Source organism: Salmo trutta, chromosome 17 (assembly GCF_901001165.1).
Source record: "Salmo trutta chromosome 17, fSalTru1.1, whole genome shotgun sequence".
Taxonomy (NCBI): Eukaryota; Metazoa; Chordata; class Actinopteri; order Salmoniformes; family Salmonidae; genus Salmo; species Salmo trutta.
The window spans coordinates 13,522,693-13,544,661 of NC_042973.1; the positions used below are offsets into that span (position 1 = coordinate 13,522,693).

Here is a 21,969-nt window from a genome sequence, read left to right on the forward strand (position 1 = left end):
ACAAGGTGTTCTCAGGCAGAGGATCAAGAGATTCAATGATAGAGATCATACTGCTGGTGTCCTTTACAAAGGAGGGGAGTTGTTCTGCGAGTGGTCTAATAAAAAAGTCAACAAAAGTAGATAGAGGGGCCGTTACTGCATCAATGTCCGCTACAATAGGGCGCCCTGGAGGGTTTGTTATGTTCTTGTGTAATTTCGGCAAAGTATAGAAAGTGGCAATTTTAGGGTGTTGGATGGCCAGAAAGTCATGTTCTTTTTTGGTTATCTGACCAGAATTTAAATAACCATCTAGGACAGAAAAGATAGTATTCTGAAATTGGGAAGTAGGGTCACTTCTGAGTTTCTTGTAAAAGGTGTTGTCAAGTAGCTGTCTATGACACTCATTGATATAGGACTAGTTTTACTGTGGATATAGATACTTTTGTACCTGTTTCCTCCAGCATCTTCACAAGGTCCTTTGCTGTTGTTCTGGGATTGATTTGCACTTGATCTGCATTCCAACAGATACGTACTGAGAGTCAAATTCACCTTTCAGCAGAACAATAACCTAAAACACAAGGCCAAATATACACAGGAGTTGCCAAGACAACATTAATGGTTCCTGGGTTCCCTAGTTACAGTTTGGACTTAAACTGGCTTAAAACAAATATCTATTTAATCTATTTTGAATTCAGGCTGTAACACAACAAAATGTGGAATACATTAAGGGGTATGAATACTTTCTGAAAGTACTGTACATTAATCGCTGTTAAGCTCTGCTGTATGAATTGAGTAAGGCACTCTGGTTGAGACCATCTGAATGGCTCTGCAATAGATCCCACACAGTGAGGTGATTTAAGGTAGCATCACTTCAGCCATTTAGCTAACATGAATCCTGCCACGATCCCTCCTGTGATTCCGCTGACAAGACTGCCAGCCACTGCGCCCACCAACTGAGTGAACACCTTAGACTCGGGCTCCGCTGCAGGGACAACAGAGGGACACCACAGTTAAATAACATGGCATTTTAGGGAATGGAGTGCAAGTAGTGCAAAAGCCTGTATTACTAAGCTGTTTAAACATGTGAAACTGGCAATATTAACAGCATTAAGCTTTGACTGGTTAGTCTCCATGTAAAAACCTCCATGTTTCCTTTTTACAAATGACTATCAATCTATAAATCAGTTCTCTTTAACCACTTAATTCCTTGATAGCATTTTCTATTTACTTATACCAGGGCTCTCCAACCCTGTTCCTGGAGAGATACCGTCCTGTAGGTTTTCACTCCAACCCTAATCTAGCGCACCTGATTCTAATAATTAACTGGTTGATAAACTGAATCAGTCACAACTGGGGTTGGATTGAAAACGGGACGGTAGCGCTCCAAGAAGAAGGTTGGAGAGTCTTGACTTATACATAGACTGATCATTTTGTGAATCAATATCAACTTATTGATGGAGGAAATCATTACAAGGCAGCAAATATGACAACACACGGGTGGCTATATCGTACCTTGTACAGAGGCGGTGTAGAATGCTCTCTCTGTATTCCCACTGTGGTGAATCACTCTACATTCATAGATGCCTTGGTGGTGCTCTTGGAAGTTATCTATTATTAAATGGCTGTTTGTAACCACAGCCTCCTTGGGTAGGGCCATATCTGGGATCCTGGTCCAGATGTACTGTTTGGCTTTCGGGTACATGTCTGACAAGCAGGTAAGGTTCAGCTGAACCCCAAAGGAAATGGCTTGCAGTGAGAAGGACTGGATACTTGTGTTTTCTGGTCCGTCTGCAAAGATCAAACAAATGTTGTAAAAATGCATAGATAATATGAAAGTATATACACTGAACAAAAATGTTATATTTCAATTTCAAAGATTTTGCGGAGTTACAGTTCATAGAAGGAAATCAGTCAACTGAAATAAATTCATTAATCTCTTATCTATGGATTTCACATGACTGGGAAAACAGTTGTGTATCTGTTGGTCACAGATACCTGTGGATAAGAAAACCAGACAGTATCTGTATGACCACCATTTGCCTCATGCAGCGCGACACATCATGTTTGCATATAGTTGATCAGGCTTTTGATTGTGGCCTGTGGAATGTTGTCCCACTCCTCTTCAATGGCAGTGCAAAGTTTCTGGATATTGGTGGGAACTGGAACACGCTGTCGTACACGCCAATCCAGAGCATCCCAAACATGCTCAATGGGTGACATGTCTGATGGGTATGCAGACCATGGAAGAACTGGGACATTTTCAGCTTCCAGGGATTGTGTACAGATCCTTGCGACATGAGGCCATGCATTATCATGCTGAAACATGATGTGATGGCGGCGGATGAATGGCATGACAATGGGCCTCAGGATCTCGTCACGGTATGTCTGTGCATTCAAATTGCCATCAATAAAATGCAATTGTGTTCGTTGTCCGTAGCTTATGCCTGGCCATACCTTAACCCCACTGCCACCATGGGGCACTCTGTTCACAACGTTGACATCAGTAAACTGCTCACCCACACGTCTGCCATCTACCCCATACAGTAGAAACCGGGATTAATCCGTAAAGAGCACAATTCTCCAGCATGCCAGTGGCCATCGAAGGTGAGCATTTGCCCACTGATGTTGGTTACGGCGCCGAACTGCAGTCAGGTCAAGACCCTGGTGAAGACAACGAGCACGCAGATGAGCTTCCCTGATGTGGTTTCTGACAGTTTGTACAGAAATTCTTCGGTTGTGCAAACCCACAGTTTCATCAGCTGTCCGGGTGGATGGTCTCAGATGATCCCGCAGGTAAAGAAGACGGATATGGAGGTCCTGGGCTGGCGTGGTTACACGTGGTCTGCGGTTGTGAGGCTGGTTGGACATACTGCCAAATTATCTAAAATGATATTGGAGGTGGCTTACGGTATTGAAATAAACATTAAATTATCGGGAAACATTTCTGGTGGACATTCCCGCAGTCTGTGTTGCCAATTGCACGCTCCCTTGAAACTTGAGACATCTGTGGCATTGTGTTGTGTGACAAAACTGCACATTTGAGTGGCCTTTTATTGTCTCCAGCACAAGGTGCACCTGTGTAATGATCATGCTGTTTAATCAGATTCTTGATATGCCACACCTGTCAGGTTGATGAATTATCTTGGCAAAGGAGAAATGCTCACTAATAGGGATGTAAACAAATTTGTGTATGAAAATTTGAGAGAAATAAGCTTTTTGTGCGTATGGAAAATTTCAGGGATATTTTATTTTCAGCTCATGAAACATGGGACCAACACTTTACATGTTGTGTTTACAGTTTTGTTGAGTATAGCTGTCAAAATGTTGTCATTTGTAAATGCAAATAGTACAATTATGAATCAAAAGATGATGCGGACACGGTCAACCACCCACCACTGCGACTTGTATGCTCTAGTCGGCTGGCCCTCGCTACATATTCATCGCCAGACCCACTGGCTCCAGGTCATCTATAAGTCTATGCTAGGTGAAGCTCCGCCTTATCTCAGCTCACTGGTCACGATAACAACACCCACCCGTAGCACGCGCTCCAGCAGGTATATTTCACTGGTCACCCCCGAAGACAACACCTCTTTGGCCGCCTTTCCTTCCAGTTCTCTGCTGCCAAAGACTGGAACGAATTGCAAAAATCGCTGAAGCTGGAGACTTATTTTTCCCTCACTAACTTTAAACATCAGCTATCTGAGCAGCTAACCGATCGCTGCAGCTGTACATAGCCCATCTGTAAATAGCCCACCCAATCTACCTACCTCATCTCCATATTGTTTTTATTTACTTTTCTGCTCTTTTGCACACCAGTATTTCTACTTGCACATCACGATCTGCTCATCTATCACTCCAGTGTTAATATGCTAAATTGTAATTATTTTGCTACTACGGCCTATTTATTGCCTTACCTCCTTACTCCATTTGCACACACTGTATATAGACTTTTTTTTCTCTATTGTGTTATTGACTGTACCCTTGTTTATTCCATGTGTAACTCTGTGTTGTTGTCTGTGTCGCACTGCTTTATCTTGGCCAGGTCGCAGTTGTAAATGAGAACTTGTTCTCAACTGGCCAACCTGGTTAAATAAAGGTGAAATCAAAAAATCAAAAACGCATTGTCATAACAATTAGCGTGGGGATATTATTACAGTTCCAATACCATCAGATAAGGTATCTTAAGCTTAGCATTGTGGAACCCCTGCTTGTTGGCCCCTGGCTAAAGTAGTTAGTAGTACACTTACATTGCACCTCCAGTTTCATCTCTTCCTTTGCCTCGGACACCACATTCTTGGCCACACACTGGTAAACCCCTTGGTTGCTGCGGTGTAGCCGGCCCGTGACATTTCCTTGTGCGTGTCGATGCAGATTCTTGGGCCAGACCTCCCCTTTTCTCTCCCACTCAATAGTGGGGGTGGGGTGGCCGTTACTTCTGCAGCTCATCACCACTTCCTCCTCTTCCATCCCAGATGAGGAAGCACTGATGTTGATCTTGGGTGCATCTGGAACACAACAACACGTTACTATGAGATATCTGAGGACGATTACAAGGCTTTTATACCTCAGCCTATTATCATAATGCTTCAGGATCTATCTGATCCTGTCTGATCTACGAGTGCCCAGGGAGTGGCGCCTTTAGGGCGATTAGAAATTCAGCATAAGTCAAACAGTTCAATAGCTCAAGGATTAAGTGATTAAGTGTACCGTATTGCCATCAAGGCTGAAAGGAGACATCTTTGAACACAGTGAATCATTTCGCTAACACTCTACCGAGAGCATCCAGGTAAAATGGTTTCTAACTTGTTAAAAGCATGTAGGAGCCTTTATAATGTCTTATAACAAGTCTTACAATGCATAGCTGCATCATAATGCATTATACATGGATGCTTTCAGTAACGTGTTACCATTATTTATTCACAAATTCACTAAGACACCGTATACCCATTCTGAAGTGAATCTGAATTGTAATAAGGTACTCACAATGTATGTCGAGACAGTAAGAAACCTGTTTTGAGTTATTTCTCATGTCTGCTTTCACTTCACAGGTCAGATTCTTCCCAGTATGGTCCCTCAGGGCAGTAAGAGTCAGTGTGTCTGACACGTTAGCTGCATCCAAAGTCTGCTGCGTTTCATTTTTAAGAAGATCACTTCCTAGATACCAGCTTATGTGGACACGGTCAACGTGGTCAAATGCATCAACACTGCATGTTACATCACAAGCCACATTTTCCGTCCAAATACTTGGCATCACCAACACAGGTTGACTAAAAGCTGTAAAATCAGAGAGAAGTTGATATAGATTGATTTTGCTCTTTCACATGATGGCAAAACAAGTTATTTAGGCCTTGGCTGAAGTAGACTAGCATTATAATTTACAGTGTAAATATGTCAAATTATTCAAGACATTATTCAAGGCATTGACAGTAGTTTTTGAGGTTATGTCATCACATGCTACAATTATTCTACTTACCATAGACAGTCATCTTGACAGTTTTTAGTTTTTTCTCTTTCTCTGAACTGTCATCGCACTTTGCATCGCAGGTATATCGACCTGCATCCTCAATCCTCACGCTGGAAAATTTGAGAGTGCTGTTTTTGGTTAGCATACCATCAGAGTCAGTAGTAGCTCTTGTCCACCTGAACTGTGGTGTCTTACAACTACTAACGCAAGCACAGGTGAACTGGAAGGCTGAACCTGCCAGCACAAATACCTCACTCCCAGGAGGTGAAATGGCGACTTCTTCTATCTGACTACAGACTACAAAACAACAATACATACATTCATTGAATACATAAAATATCCATAGCATAAATGGAATGAATAATATTCATTTATTGATCAGAGAAATGATGTTTACCTGTGACATGGAAGAAGGCACACAGTTGAAGAAGTTGCATCTTTTTCATATCCATTTTTCAGGTAGAATATTGAGCTTGAATGTATAGTTTTGCTGCAGAGCTTGGCCACTCAATGTGTAAGGTATCCACCCTTTACTTTAAAAAGACCGGACTGGACATTCCATGATTCTGATGCCAAGAAGGGATAAGCTAGATCTTTTCCTGTTATTATGGGCTCCTTAAGCCATTTCCAAATGAAAACATTGATGGCCACAGGAAACCGTGTGTGTGTGTGTGTGTGTGTGTGTGTGTGAGAGAGAGAGAGAAAGTGATGATAAAGAAGCCCCTAGTCTCCTGTAAAGGCCAGATGTGACAAAAAGTGTTGCACTTAAAAATTCTGCTTTATTAAAATGAACACAAACTGATTTACAATTTGCATATAACACCATTACAACCATGGTCCATAAAACAGTATAATGAAAAATACATGAAACTAGACAAACTAGTGTTATACACAATGTTTTTACAAATCATTGACTAATTTGTTGAGTGTGCTTCCAGTTGACAGTGTATTCCATAATGGACATAATACAGAATAACGCTTTAACACGATCACTAAGATTTTCCAATTGAGAGCAACATTATAGTGTCATTTTTGATTGAGTTGTCAGGTAGGCTTTCTAAAACACTGTAGCAGCTGTATCCTTACAATAACCAATGTCAAAGCAGTTCAGATTACGTTCAGCCAAAAATGTGACTATTTTGTCTTGGGAGAAGGTGAGATATTGTATTCATCGTAATGGGCTCAACCCCAACTGCAGACCCTCTCCAAAATTCTCCCTTGAGCACGGATCTTTCCTAAACTCCTCGTTCTTCCACGTGTAGAGAAATGGGTTTGTAACAAAGATAGGACATGTTCATGGATGATTTTCTGCACTAAGTGCCAATGGAACCATGGTAAAAAGTGCTGTTAATAACACCCAGAAAAGGGGCTCTGTAGTGAGGATGAATATGGAACACACTGCCAACACGTAGAACCCCAAACGTTTGTCCTTTCTGGGGAGCGAATAGGGAAGGTTATTCACGATAGGAAAATGTAATATGCTGACCATCTTCACACTGATCTGCACCCTTCAAAATATTTTGAAATAGCAATACAAAACGACCATTGTCACACCAATAATAGTCAACACACCAGGGTACCAGCTTCAAATGGGTCAGAGAGAATGGACTTCCTTCCTGAGCACAAATTCCCAGAAATGGTGAGCACTGTTCGTGATAAGAAATAGCACAGGCAAAGTAGATTATGAAACCAGGCAGAGGGGGAGATAAAGGATGGTACTCCTGAGTCAATACCCTCCATGATGGACATACAGTCGTGTACACATGTTTTGTTTTCATCCTGTATTTTGGATACATAAAGTCACAACCTGTCATTCCTATTTCAGAAAATGGCAGCCCTAACACTTTTTATATCTACAACCTTTTGATTTGTATGTGTAAATTCCAAGCTGAGGCAGCAAAGGGGGTGTTTCCTTCTACAGGCATTATGCTACTGAATCACAAGAACGTGAGTCTGTGTGAGATCTCCCTTAGGTTTGGCTAATCATAAGCATTTAAACTGAGTATTTACTCATATTTAGCCTGTATTTTTTTTTATTATGGGTCAGGCACATAGCCGCGGGAAGTCATGTTGCTGAGGGTGCTGCAGCACCCCCTGAAACCCCACCCCCCCAGTCGGCAAAATAAATACTGCACCCCCACCCCCAAAGGACTTCCCGCGGCTATGGTCAGGCGCCTTTTGGATCGTATGAAATTGCTGTGGTATCTCAATGAGATTTCAGGGGGGGCTGGAGGGTGTGGAAGAGCACTGCTCTGGTATAGAATGTACACTCTAAATCAGTCTTACTTGTTGAAAAAGACACAGAGAGTCTAGTACACAGAGTGCTCCGTGTTCATCATTTCTAATAATAACTTTCAGCCAGCTGAGTGCACAAAGTTTCTTCAGGAATGTCCTATTCTTGTTGTTTTGTTTTAAAATCTCAAATTGATAAAGTTGTAATCCGCTGATTCTCTTCACCGCAGATCTAACCAATCACACCCCTCTTTAAGAGGGCCACAACGCTCCAGATCGCCTTATGTGCTCAGAGGTCCTTGATGAGGATCTACCCCATCAATACCCCATGATCTATTTTAAATGTAAGACTATGTTGCAGATTTAAACTTAAATGAGTGACTATGGAAACAAATAGAAATGTGATTAACAATATTTTCAACATCCAACTTTATCCTCTGTATTACTTTTTACAGTAGGTAATAAGCTGTAGCAAGGTGGTCATTATCAGGTTATGATGAGGTCTTAACTATGACCAGTAGGCTACATAATATAGCACCTAATATTGTGGTCAGAATTATGACCAGCTGGTCAAATAGAGGTCACAATGTCGACCAACTGGTCGTATGGTTATCAGAAAAAGTCATACTGACGTCTTTTTAACCAGGTTTTACCGACTGGGTTGTTTCTATAAAACCATAAACAACAAAACACTGGCAGCTAAAAGCACAGTGGCGCTTCTTGGAGAAAAGCTATAAAACACTTTGATTGCAATCTGATATGAAACAATCAGAAGCAAAACAAAGGACCTTTTGAACTTCCTTGAATTGTTTTTACATCTGGATTACTATTCATAACTTGGAAATCTTCTTGCTTCAAAACATTACAGAAATATAACAAGTGTGTGTTTGGGGTGGGGGGGGGGAGGGCACCGATCATATTTGCAATAGAGATGGTATAGCATTACAGTAAAGCCCATACACAATCTATGTTGTAGACTTTCTGGTAAGGTTCAAATCCTTCCATTGAAAACAAGCACTCCATTTATTTCTGTTTGATTGGTTAAGAACAACCTGTTATCTTTACAATATACACTGAGTGTTCAAACCACGTGTAACAACACCTGCACAGGATCAGTACATTCAAACATCACACCTGCGGGACAGGTGCAGGATGGCAACAACAACTGCCCGAGTTACACCAGGAACGCACAATCCCTCCATCAGTGATCAGACTGTCCGCAAAAGGCTGAGAGAGGCTGGACTGAGGGCTTGTAGGCATGTTGTAAGGCAGGTCCTCACCAGACATCACTGGCAACATCGCCTATGGGCACAAACCCACCGTCACTGGACCAGACAGGACTGGCAAAAAGTGCTCTTTACTGACAAGTCGTGGTTTTGTCTCACCAGGGGTGATGATCGGATTCTCGTTTATCGTCGAAGGAATGAGCGTTACACCGAGGCCTGTACTCTGGAGCGGGATCGATTTGGAGGTGGAGGGTCCGTCATGGTCTGGGACGGTGTGTCACACAGCATCATTGGACTGAGCTTGTCATTGCTGGCAATCTTAACGCTGTGTGTTACAGGGAAGACATCCTCCTCCCTCATGTGGTACCCTTCCTGCAGGCTCATCCTGACATGATCCTCCAGCATGACAATGCCACCAGCCATACTGCTCGTTCTGTGCGTGATTTACTGCAAGACAGGAATATCAGTGTTCTACCATGGCCAGCGAAGAGCCCGGATCTCAATCCCATTGAGCACGTCTGGGACCAAATCTGGTGCAGTCCATGAGGATGAGATGCACTGCGGTACTTAATGCAGCTGGTGGCCACACCAGATACTGACTGTTACTTTTGATTTTGACCCCCCCTTTGTTCAGGGACACATCATTCCATTTCTGTTAGTCACATGTCTGTGGAACTTGTTCAGTTTATGTCTCAATTGTTGAATCTTATGTTCATACAAATATTTACACATGTTAAGTTTGTTGAAAATAAATGCAGTTGACAGCGAGAGGACATTTCTTTTTTTACTGAGTTTATTTATGCACCAGAAGAGACTAATTGACCCTTTCGGTTTCGATTGACTATGTAGTATGGCAAACATAATGCATTAAAAAAAATAGTAACTATTTCAAGTGCATCTTTGTGGAATATTATACAAAGGTATTTGGTCATCGACGATAACGATTGTCTGTGGTTGTTTAAAATCTCTTTCAAGATAAGAAATGTAGGTTTACTACCCAGCTTAGCAGTTGATGCAGAGCTGTTATTGCAATAGAATGCTCTGAGTTGATGTGCCTTAGTTGTTGTCATTGGAAATAAATATGCTATTTATAAAGAGATGCTATGTTCAGTTAGCGTTTTCAAATAAAGCATTTAACCTTTTTGACAGCTGAAAGGACAGAACAGCTGTCAAACCAAGACAACCAGAATCAGTCAGAGCTTGTGTTCCTTCCTTTGCTATAATAAAAATTGTTAATTCTTATCTGTCAAGATGTTCTAAAGAGACAGTAGGAGCAAGAATAAATCATTTACAGAGGCAAGAATTTAAGTCTTTTTTTAATTGTGTTACTTCCTTCAGCAACCTCTGTTCCCCGTAAAATATACACATGTAGTACAGTAGACATTTTACTATGCTTACTGTATGAAAACGAAATACTAATCTACAGTTATACATTTTCTTTACATACTGCTTGAAAAAATATATGCAAGTACGAATTTTACAGCTATAAATTGTACATTTCAAGGAGGTAGAATACCTGCATTATTAAGATTCTCCCATCTTGAAACAAAGAAATGCATTTCACTGCCAGGAATGTACAGAGCTCTAACAGAATAAAAATAATAATAATCCATGCAGCCATGAACAGACGCTTCGGTACACATTCATTTAAATCAACTTTGAAATTCAAAAGTTTAAAAAGTAAAAAGCATAGAAATATAGGGACTCTTATAAGGTCCAACAGAAAATGGACGAGTTAGTCGAGCCACAGTAGGTCATATTCATTGGTAAAAAACAAGCTTTGATAATGACTGCTGCATTGTACACACAATGACATTCAGCAATGGGATTTTAAAGACGGTATTTTGGGGGACAGTTGTGCTTTTCAGTTTTTTTAGGAACCTCTACCTGCAAAGCGGAAATGTTTTTTTCTTCTTCTACAGTCTGAAAGAATCGTAATACGCAGGAAAAGTTTCTGCGTTGTTTTTACATTCTCGACACAAACACAAAAACTGGGAAATATTTCAGTAATAGCGACGAACATCTGTTACCAATGTGCCTTGACGATAACACAACTAACATAACTGGTTCTACAGTAGGTATGTGTTAAAAATAGGCTGCCACAAATCAAGTTCCATCATCCACAGCGTGTCGAATAACACTGAAAATGTGCTCCTTTTCCTTTCAAAGAGCCTTATTGCAGTGGGATCTTGTGTCTGTGGAGGGGATTGCTAAGCTGCCTGGTGTATGGTATACTGCAGGGACTGAGGCTTATGTTGTGGGTGGTGTTGGTCCAACAACACAACGCTACATTTTCTCTACTAATGACCACTGTTCATCATGCTCAACACACCTAGTCACAATAACCTAGTCTGGTTATTGGTATGACTTTAGTTGTCAAATCATTGACCTGTGAGGGTTTATGAAATCAGCTACATCCTTTTTGGTGATAATATTCTGTATTTATCCTTTACTTGACCATGTGAGTCCCATTGAGATGCAAATCTTTTTTTCCAATGGAGTGATGTAGGCTTGCGACAGAGGAGAACATTAAGCATTAATTAGTTCCAATTGGGGGTTACCAAATCCCACCAGTTCATTGAATCGATTGAATCAATAAAAATAAAAAACGATTTAAAATAGTGAAGAGGAGACAACACTCATCTCTTCCCTATACGTCATTTTCTTCTCTCTGGAGACCACGTCACCCTTTCATTCCATGAGCAGAGGACTGCACACACATGGTTTCCAGACACACTCACTGCTCAGTCTGTCTCATTCACACACGCTCACATAGGTATGTACCTACAGGTTTTCATACAGTCTATGGTACATGCATTAGCGTGCACGCACACGCGGTCTACATTCTCACACACAAAACAGAATCAGAAATGCAAGAGCACGTCACCCTGAGCCTGAGCCTGTGCTGCCAATACATTGCTGATAAGGAACCTCTCCATAAACCCCTCGCATATTTGGATGTTGTTAGTGAAGTAGTAACACTCAGACAAAAATAGAATTGTGATAAACCAAAACATGTTCATTAACCCACTTGTAAATATAAACATATTTCTTTATCCAGGCAACACAATTGTCATGTTTCTTGTATAAAATCCTCTCGTCTAAAAATATCCTATTTTTTCAGTACATGTCATGTGTTGTGTACACAGTAATTTTGCATAGCACATGTACACATAAATAAAAACGGAAATGTGTGATGCAGGGAAGCAGAGAGCCTCCAGTCTACTGTATATGGCCATATCTCAGCTTTAAAGAGCACTCACATAGTTACAGCCTGGCCAAGCCTAACTACAGCCGGGTAATCTCCCTTTGTTAGCATTATACAAACAGTGACTTCAGTTAAGGTGGATCGAGGCCGTCTGAAGCTGACAGAAGAAGCTCAAAACTCAAAGTTCCATAAGCCCTTGTGAGTTTGTGGCTGTCTATGTGCCTGCCCCCAAAGATCACAGCCATCCAGATGCCAAGAGAGAAGAATAAATGTCATAAGTCATATAGCGCCTCCTGGCTTATTCATTTCCCTTTTCAGTATGTGGGAGAAAGCAGGGAAGAAGGGGGAAATGGAGAGGGGTGGGAGACTCCATCGCCCCCAGTTCAGTTGTCACGATGGCTGTCCGGTCTTGGTCAACGCAGAACCGCAGCTTTAGTATTGAACATATTCAGATTGAAGGGACTGCAAGAGGTGGAGAGGGGAGACAGAGACACAATATGACGTTGAGTATAATGAACGTGAATCACAGGGCATCATAACAACACAACCTATGGCATCATAACACAACCTATGACATCATAATACAACCTATGGCTCCATGGCAAATGTAAAAGCACATTGCTGCATGTAATTGTTTTCAAAGTGTTGACGGCAGACAAAGAACATGCAGGGAGAAGGTTGTTATATAACAAGCCTGCATGAAATATTATATTCTAACAGGGTACAATAGAACTGTTGGTTGCAAAGGTCCAGAAAAGCCATTCAAATAGACAATCCTTAAAATTCCAAATGCATTTTCCTGAACTAATGAATAGATTTATGGTGGACAAGACAGACAGGGTGTCTCTGTGTGTATGCAGCTAGACAAGGAATTAGCAGGACTGACAAACAGATGGGGGTGGGAGGCATGTTGCAAGAAGGGAGCAAACGAGAGAGAAGGAAAAAGCTTATGTTATTCTGATGAAGCCACAACTCCACTGACTGGCAAAACAAAGAGACGAGAGGACAGCTGAGACATTCATAACAGATAGTCATCCAATATTCCCCATTGTCAACCACTCCCTCTGCCATAACCCCTCACTATCCGTCACATCACCGGTTACCTCCTAGTCACACGGTGTGTGGGCCGGTGGCTGCCAGAATGGTGTGCCACTATCACCTAGGAAGGGTTAGGGGAGTAGATTAGAAGATGATGCGATTTCATCTACACTTTATTTATTTTGTCGGCAAGGTGATAGCGAACAAACGTGAATTAACTTGATATCTGTGCAAGGGTAGCAGCTTTTGAGTCTGTCCCTCCTCCAATGCTAAATTAATGATAATGGTGCAACACTCTAGGTTGCCTGAGAAGCAGTGGTGAGAATGCTGGCACAAAGCAGCATTCCTATATGACCAAAATGCTACCAATGGTGTAGAATGAGAAATAACGTCAGCTTACCTGGTGTAATCCAAAGACAGCGATACTGCACCAACCTTATTTGTCTGAACAGAGTCCTTCTATTCTGAGCGGAATCAAGTGTGGGAAGTTCTGGGAATTAGCCTTAGATGTCTGGCCCTCGTGGTCGGGGCCTATGAAAGTCCCCCTCGTGGTCGGGGCCTATGAAAGTCCCCCTCGTGGCCGGGGCCTATGAAAGTCCCCCTCGTGGCCGGGGCCTATGAAAGTCCCCCTCGTGGCCGGGGCCTATGAAAGTCCCCCTCGTGGCCGGGGCCTATGAAAGTCCCCCTCGTGGCCGGGGCCTATGAAAGTCCCCCTCGTGGCCGGGGCCTATGAAAGTCCCCCTCGTGGCCGGGGCCTATGAAAGTCCCCCTCGTGGCCGGGGCCTATGAAAGTCCCCCTCTTGGTCGGGGCCTATGAAAGTCCCCCTCTTGGTCGGGGCCTATGAAAGTCCCCCTCGTGGTCGAGGCCTCCAAATATTCATTATAAAGGAAGAGGATTACTGGGCTGGCCTCTCAGGGAATGAGTGAGCGCTACAGTATGGCTGAGCGTGTCAAATCCTTGTAATAGCAGAGAGCAGCACCAGACTGACAGCCTAAAAACGTACATTTTTTTATTTAGCACACTCTTATCCACATAGTCTAGATTTAATAATAATGGTTACAGAAAGTGCATCTTTGGGGGAAAAAAAGTTTAAATTAGTAATATGTATACAAAGGCCTTCGGTTGGCCAGCGTCAAATGGAAAAAAAGCACAAAAGTCAGGATGAAAGCGATTTAAAAAAGTTTCCAGGACCGAATCAATTGGAAGTGGAAATGAGTCAAACTATAATCTCTCTTAGGCATATGATGGCCTACGACGTTGGGGGGGGAAATGATGGTGTGATCAGCCTTCCCTTGCATCTATCGAACACACATGTGAATATCTTTCAGTTCTTATGTTTCAAGTGTTGTTAGATGGCTCAGATATTAGATGTCCTCATGTTAAAGCCAAACCCAGAAACCAAAATGAATCACCCTGAAATCCAGCCAATCACCCAATGAAATTACCTCGCACATCAGCCAATGAGGCCAGTGTCGAATAAAATTTGCTTACCCAGAATCCACCTGGTTAGTAGTTAAAGCACATTTTCAGTTTAGTGTTCATTCTGTTGATGAGCTTATTATTTTTAATTGGTATGTGATGCAAGATCCACTCAATAGAGGTGAATACAGTGACAAGCCTAGGAAGAACAGAGCCGCAAAATAACTCTCCACCAACACACATTTAAAGAGTCACCATCGTTCATAACACTAATTAGACCTCTGCCCAAATGTGCCAGTAAATTATTTTAACTGGAGACGGGTAGCTAGTGGGAAATGGCCTAATAGCCATGGTTAGTGTGTATGAAGTAGGCATTTAGACTGGAACTAGGCCATCGCAGGTCCTGTTTCAGCACCATGCAGACAACAGACAAGGAACAGAGAGGAGTTCAGTGGAGCCGCCAGAGAGTTAGACACACACAGTGGAGAGCCTGCAGCAGCAGCAGGGATAGGACAAGAATTCCGACTGGCTACGATTATAAATAGACAACATCTACACAAAAAGGGAAGACACTCGTGTTTGACAGAAGTGCAGAGAGGAAATAAGACAGTTCAAAATACGGGTAAGAGAGTAGAAATACCAAAAAGATGGTGATGTTGGAGTATTTTTGGGGGGCGGGGCACACACTTACGGGGATGGAGCGGCTGAGGTAGCGGCCGGAGGGTCCGCTGAGCCCGGAGTAGCCCTCCTGCTGGGGTCTGAATGGGCTGTACTTATCAGGCCCGGGGCCCAGCCTGCCTGCGGCATGTTGGGGGGCCCCCGCGGGGCTGAACACCCCAGTAGGGGAGGAGTTATACTGATTGTTGTTGACCTCATGATGGTGGTAATTGGCGCCGCACACGCCATTAGCCACGTAGCCGTGAACGGAGACGGCCCAGCCCGACGGAGGGATGGGGGTGGTGACGATGGAGGGAGGAGAGGAGGAAGAGTGGGATGAAGAGGGCGTGTACGGCAGCTTCCTATTGCCCTCGCTCCCGTCAGCTGCGTACAGGTTGCCTAAGGAGCTGGCTAGCCTGCAGTTAATGAAGGAGCTGAGGGAAAGGTAGATGGGAGCGGGGAAGGGGACATAAATACACAGGACACATCCCAAACACCAAACAAACAATGACAAGAGGACTGCCTTCTTTCACAGGCTCAGGAGAGGACGGCTGCCTACTGTGGACTGGTACTGTGGATCTAATAGTGGATTGATTTACTATATTTTCACTAGGGCTGTCACCAACTAAAACAAAATCTTGGTCGACCAAGTGCCATCTGTTCTTTCGACCAATCTACGAAATGTTAAAACATGTATTTTTCCATATATAGACACACTGTATGTGTTTAAATAAAATGAACTATATGTAAGCTACTCAGCTTGTCTGAGTAGTCTACATAAGCGCACTGTGATTAAATAATGAAGACAAATGACACGAGGGATTCCGAGATCAAGACAGCCTAACCAGAAGAAAGAAACCTGTTCCCGAACCACCTCCTCCTGCTGCTGGCCTTCTCAGATTCTGCCATTAGCTCCTTGCAGGTAATAGGCTACACCAGGGGTCAGAAACCTTTTCCATTCGGAGTGTAAAGTTATCTTACCATTTCTACCAATCTGCGTGCCACTTACTTTCGTGGAACAGTTTCATTTATTTTATAATAAAGTCTTTACATCTCAAAATCCTTGTCATGTGATTAATAAAAATTATATCGAAATGAAAATTATACAAATCTAAAAGTAACTTCTATTGCCAACTATGTAAAAATAGCTGACATAAAGGCAACAAATAAAAACATTGCATCCTGCAGGTAGAAAAGATCCTGATAAAAATAAATCACATCGCCTATGCATGGCCTGTCTGCAGGGAACTTGAAACATTGTATCAACTATCAACTTGGTTCAGCCCAAAGCTTACATTAATGATATTGCAACATTGTATAAAATATTCTGGACCCTCAGAGTTTCCTGGCCAGTGATCCTGGACAGACACAGCTGTATTTGTGCAGGGGATAACAAGTAACCAGGTAGGCTATTTTATGACGCGTCCACCGGATCAGAGCATGACATTTTTTCCCCAATTCACACCAAGTGGTGGTTATTGAAAGTGAGAGAGCTGGAAAGATCTTTCAAATAGGCTACATTGAGGAACTATTGTCATTCTCAATGGATGTAAAAACAGACTTTGTTTACTTGCTGTTTGAAGTGATGAAAAAATAACTTTGAGAAGATCCACAGCTTATTAGTGGTGGTGAGTTATGACAATCAGAACTATCAGATCCCCAAATGGGAACATTTATAAGACTACATTTGCACGCAGGCCAGGTAGACTAGTCCTACTTCTATGTGTAATCAGGTGCATGTCCTTACTCAACATTGACAGGAGCACTCCAAAAACAAAACAAAATGAATAGATTGACAACTCATAAATGGAATGAAATAAACCAAAACTTGTTTCTCACAAGTGTAGCCTAGATTGTGCTCTCTGCAAACAATGTGTCCACTCCTACAATGAAAACAGTAAGACTGTAATAATATATGTAATGCGTTAACAGAAATGGCGGTAACCAAACAGACATTGTAGGTTAGAAATTATGGGAATTAACATTAAATGTACTACTTGTGATACTGGTGTGCCACCTCTGCAATGGATTAGTCTACTGAGACAGGCGTCAATCAAGACTTGGCGTAAACATCTTTTATTTATTTATTAACTGCTCGACAAACCCTATCGACCAAACAATCGACCAGTCGACTAAATGGGATCAGCCATATTACACACAACCGATTTACACTGATGGCAAGCAGTCTACAATAGTGGATTGAGTCGGATAGTAATAGCAGATTGATTCAGCCAATCTATATTGCCATGGCTACCTACATACACATTTACTGTTGAATAATTTGGTAGAAAAAGACAATAACAAATCCTGAAAAGAGCACAAAGTACAGTAGGTCTGGTAAGGCTCCAGAGGAGAGATTGTTGTGGCATATTTCTGTGTTGTGTTATCTGCTAGTCCCTGTCTCTAGTGGTGCAGAATGCGGGGGATTTAGATTTGGTCTGTTGGGAAAGCTCACAGCCTGCAGCGCGTCAACCCTCTCTGTGAATCGGTCTGGTCACTGAGACACACTGCACACGTGTTCCCTGTCCTGCCCTGCGTATCCTTCCACCTGCCACTTGCTCTCAGGACATGGGGTAGTCACAGACAGGCAGAAACACAACCAGGGGACTGAGACAGCCACAAAAGGACAGGACAGGAAAGAGAGGGAAAGAGAAATGTTAAAGGAGTAAAAGACAAAATCTACAGGAGTCAAGAGAAAGGGTAAGTGGATAAATGGAGGGATGGGAGGCTGCGCAGTATGAAACAGAAAGAAAAGGGAGGAAGAAAAGGAAGGAGGGGGAAGAATGGAAAAAAGAAAGTGAGTAGATAAAAGAGGAGTAAAGAGTAAGACGTGTCGGGGGAGGGGGTCGGGCTCACCTCTTGAGGTTGGACGCCGAGGAGGAGGAGCTGCGGCTGATTCTCTTGGCCGTGGCAGAAGCAGAGGATGATGGGACTTTGGAGGACTTGAGGGGGGAGATGGTACCCTGAGTGCCCACTCCAAGGTTCATCCTACTGGGAGAGAGAAAGAGAGGGAAGAGAGAGAGAGAGAGAGACAGAAGGAAAGGAAGAATAATTGGATATACATAGTGTGAGGTGAAATAAAAGTAAGAGCTGTTAACTTCTCTAGGGTAGGGGGCAGTATTTTGACGTCCGGATGAAAGGCGTGCCCGTAGTAAACTGCCTGCTACTCAGGCTCAGAAGGTAGGATATGCATATTATTAGTAGATTTGGATAGAAAACATTCTGAAGTTTCTAAAACTGTTTGAATGATGTCTGTGAGTATAACAGATATCATATGGCAGGCAAAAACCTGAGAAAAATCCAACCAGGAAGTGTGGAAATCTGAGGTTTGTAGTTTTTCAAGTGATTGCCTGTACAGTATACAGTGATTTAGGGTTAATTTTGCACTTCCTAAGGCTTCCACTAGATCTCAACAGTCTTTAGAACGTTGTTTCATGCTTCTACTGTGACTGGGGAGAGAATAAGAGCTGACTCAACAAGTGGACTGCATGAGGCCAATGAGTTGTTTACTGTGCGATCACGCAGGTGCGCCGTTCCTTCTTTTTCCTCTGTAATGAATACGCTATTGCCCGGTTGGAATATTATCGAAGATTTATGATAAAAAGACCCTAAGGATTGATTCTATACATCGTTTGAAATGTTTCTACGAACTGTAATGGAACTATTTTGACTGTCTGAATTTAATGCGCAAGCACAGCGCATTTGGAGTACTCGACCGAACGTGCGAACAAAAAGGAGGTATTTGGACATATATATGGACTTTATCGAAACAAATGAACATTTATTGGGGAACTGGGATTCCTGGGAGTGCATTCCGACGAAGATCATCAAAGGTAAGTGAATATTAATAATGTTATTTCTGAGTTTTGTTGACTCCACAAAATGGCGGGTTTGGTTTCGTGTCTGAACGCTGTACTCAGATTATTGCAAAGTGTGCATTCGCTGTAAAGTTTTTTTGAAATCTGAGACAGCGGTTGCATTAAGGAGAAGTGTATCTATAATTCTTTGAATAACAGTTTCATATTTTAAATCAACATTTATGATGAGTATTTCTGTAAATTGATGTGCTCATTCACCGGAAGTTTTGGGAGGAAAAACATTTCTGAACATTACACGCCAATGTAAAATGGGGTTTTTGGATATAAACATGAACTTTATCGAGCAAAACATACATGTATTGTGTAACATGAAGTCCTATGAGTGCCATCTGATGAAGATTATCAAAGGTTAGTGATTAATTTTAGCTGTATTTCTGGTTTTTGTGAATCCTCTCCTTGCTTGGAAAATGGCTGTGTGGTTTTTCTTGTTTAGGTGCTGTCCTAACATAATCTAATGTTATGCTTTCGCCGTAAATCCTTTTTGAAATCGGACAATGTGGTTGGATTAACGAGAAGTGTATCTTTAAAATGGGATATAATAGTTGTATATGTTTGAGAAATTTGAACTATGAGATTTTTGTTGTTTTGAATTTGCCGCCCTGCAATTTCACTGGCTGTTGAATAGTGTGTCCCGCAGGTGGGACGCTAGCGTCCCACATACCCCAGAGAGGTTAACCTGTTTGGGATAGGGGGCAGTATTTTCACGTCCGGATGAAAAGTGTGCCCAAAGTAAACTGCCTGCTACTCAGGCCCAGAAGCTAGGATATGCATATAATTGATAGATTTGGATAGAAAACACTCTAAAGTTCCTAAAACTGTTAAAATAATGTCTGTGATAATAAGATAACTTATTTGGCAGGCGAAACTCCAAGGACAAACCATCTAGGAAGGTTTTTTTTGAGTTCACTGTGTTTTCAATTAGTTTTCTATGGGAACCTAGATTTCAACAGTCTTTAGAAATTGGTTGATGTTTTTCTTTAGAGAAATGAAGAAGTACGGCTATTCAGAACAAAGGTCCAGCCTAGTGTACTCTTGTTTGGGGCGCACGACCTGAAGCTCACTCCACTTTCATTTTAGCAGCAATTGAACACAGTGTATTCCGTCTTAAATTGTATCGATTATTTACATTTTAAAATACCTCAAGTTGGATTAGGAAAGTTGTTTGAAATGTTTGGACCAAGATTACAGGTAATTTATTCGATATTTTGTAGTCATGTTGGGCGAGTTGGCACCGATATTTTTCTGAATCAAACGCGTCAAATAAATTGACATTTTGGAGATATAACGACGGAATTAATCGAACAAAAGGACCATTTGTGATGTTTATGGGACACATTGGAGTGCCAACAGAAGAAGCTCTTCAAAGGTAAGGCATGAATTATATCTTTATTTCTGAGTTTTGTGTCACGCCTGGCGGGTTCAAATATGATTGTCATGTGTTTGTTTGATGGGGTACTGTCCTCAGATAATCGCATGGTTTGCTTTCGCCGTAAAGCCTTTCTGAAATCTGACATGGTGGCTAGATTAACAAGAAGTTAAGCTTTAATTTGGTGTATTGCACTTGTGAATGTATGAAAGTTAAATATTTCAAATATTTATTTGGGAATTTCGCGCTCTGCAATTTCACCGGATGTTGTGGAAACCTTCCGCTAGTGGAACCCCCAGTCGTAACAGGTTAAAGCAATCTGTCCGCTGCTTGTGGATGTCTGTGATCTGTCTGTCAGTACTGGGCTGAAGAACTTCCAACGTCATTCAGGACGGTACAGCAATTAGAGGAGACTGTGCTAGTCTGAGTAGCCTCAGCCTCTTTCAGTGACACACACACACACACACACACACTCGCGTGCAGACAACACCCAGACAGACACCCAGACAGACACCCAGACAGACAAACACACCTACACGCTAACCTTTGAGTAGGTGAAAGAACCAGGGCTAAAGGAGTGGGAGGACGGAGAGCTGTGTAGAGCCTCTTTGAGGAAAATTAATTAAGGGCTGTACTTTAGCACAAAAGAGGGAGTTCCATTTCCATCCCTCTTCACACTCCCAAGTCGCCTCTCCTCCTCTACCTCTGACCATCCAGCACTTTGCTGCAGGTAGCCTAGTTACAGCTTGAGTTGAGCTATACTTCGCACCGAATTCAATGAAATATAGACAGGCATGGTAGCATGTGTGAAGGACATTGTGTGTGCAGAGATATGTGTTGAGACTCGAGAGAGAGGTGTCGATGCCACTTATATTGAGGAGACTGTTTTGTGATAGCTAGGATACCCCCCTGCCACTTAGTGTTGACTATGCGGTTTGTCTATTGTAAAGGTACCTAAAAGGCTGGGACGGTGACCTGGTGTGCATTTTCATGTCTTCAAGTCTGAAAAAAAGAGCAAGAAAGATTAATGAGGGTTCACTTCCAGAAATAGCATGTTTGCACACTTACAGTGCATTCGGAAAGGATTCAGACCCCTTGACTTCTTCCACATTTTGTTACATTACAGCTTTATTCTAAAATGGATTAAATAAAACATTTTCCTCAATCTACACACAATACCCCATAATGACAAAGCGAAAACAGGTTTTTGAAAAGTTTGCAAATGTATTAAAAATACAAATCAGAAATAACATGGGAGTCCACCTGTGCTAAATTCGATTGTGGAACATGATTTGTAAAAGCACACACCTGTCTATATAAGGTCCCACAGTTGACAGTGCATGTCAGAGCAAAAACCAAGCCATGAGGTCAGAGGAATTATCTGTACAACACCGACACAGGATTGTATCGAGGCATAGAGCTGGGGAAGGGTACCAAAAAATGTCTACAGCATTGAAGATCCCAAAGAACAAAGTGGCCTCCATCGTTCTAAAATGGAAGA

At 42.2% G+C, this 21,969-nt stretch overlaps 2 protein-coding genes across 11 annotated transcripts in view; both read right to left on the reverse strand.

Annotated features, from left to right (window-relative positions):
- Positions 1 to 253: 253 nt before the first annotated feature.
- LOC115151626 (vascular cell adhesion protein 1) lies at positions 254 to 6,008 on the reverse strand. Of its 3 annotated transcripts, none has more exons than XM_029695713.1 (6): positions 5,841 to 6,008; positions 5,453 to 5,740; positions 4,963 to 5,253; positions 4,227 to 4,484; positions 1,492 to 1,767; positions 254 to 961 (listed from the first exon to the last, which is right to left on the reverse strand). In XM_029695713.1, exons 1-6 carry the CDS (start codon positions 5,893 to 5,895, stop codon positions 846 to 848), a joined length of 1,284 nt encoding a protein of 427 aa, XP_029551573.1. In that variant the 5' UTR covers positions 5,896 to 6,008; the 3' UTR covers positions 254 to 845. The 3 variants fall into 3 exon arrangements, with proteins under 3 accessions (XP_029551573.1, XP_029551575.1, XP_029551574.1); XM_029695715.1 differs by having other exon boundaries at positions 5,453 to 5,553; positions 5,841 to 6,007; XM_029695714.1 differs by having other exon boundaries at positions 5,453 to 5,571; positions 5,841 to 6,007.
- Positions 6,009 to 10,204: 4,196 nt separating this feature from the next.
- The window catches only part of LOC115151628 (dual specificity protein phosphatase CDC14AB), a 66,886-nt gene continuing 55,121 nt past the window's right edge, over positions 10,205 to 21,969 (reverse strand). For 4 of the 8 annotated variants that reach the window (XM_029695717.1, XM_029695716.1, XM_029695724.1 and 1 more), the window contains 4 exons: positions 21,423 to 21,470; positions 18,081 to 18,215; positions 15,259 to 15,658; positions 10,205 to 12,571 (listed from right to left, as the gene is read on the reverse strand). In XM_029695717.1, the coding sequence (XP_029551577.1) occupies positions 12,542 to 12,571; positions 15,259 to 15,658; positions 18,081 to 18,215; positions 21,423 to 21,470 (613 nt within the window). In that variant the 3' untranslated portion in view covers positions 10,205 to 12,541. Of the gene's footprint in view, positions 12,572 to 15,258; positions 15,659 to 17,271; positions 17,953 to 18,080; positions 18,216 to 21,422; positions 21,471 to 21,969 lie in introns of those variants that run through there. The other 4 variants (XM_029695719.1, XM_029695721.1, XM_029695722.1 and 1 more) reach the window with 4 other exon arrangements.

Excerpts from the sequence above, each read along its gene's own strand:
- LOC115151626 (XM_029695713.1), bottom strand. The coding sequence starts at position 5,895 with ATGGATATGAAAAAGATGCAACTTCTTCAACTGTGTGCCTTCTTCCAT. Across the intron at positions 4,485-4,962 it reads TTACTGTCTCGACATACATT|ATGCACCCAAGATCAACATC; the intron begins GTGAGTACCTTA and ends GTTGTGTTCCAG. Across the intron at positions 1,768-4,226 it reads GATGAAACTGGAGGTGCAAT|ACGGACCAGAAAACACAAGT; the intron begins GTAAGTGTACTA and ends TGATCTTTGCAG.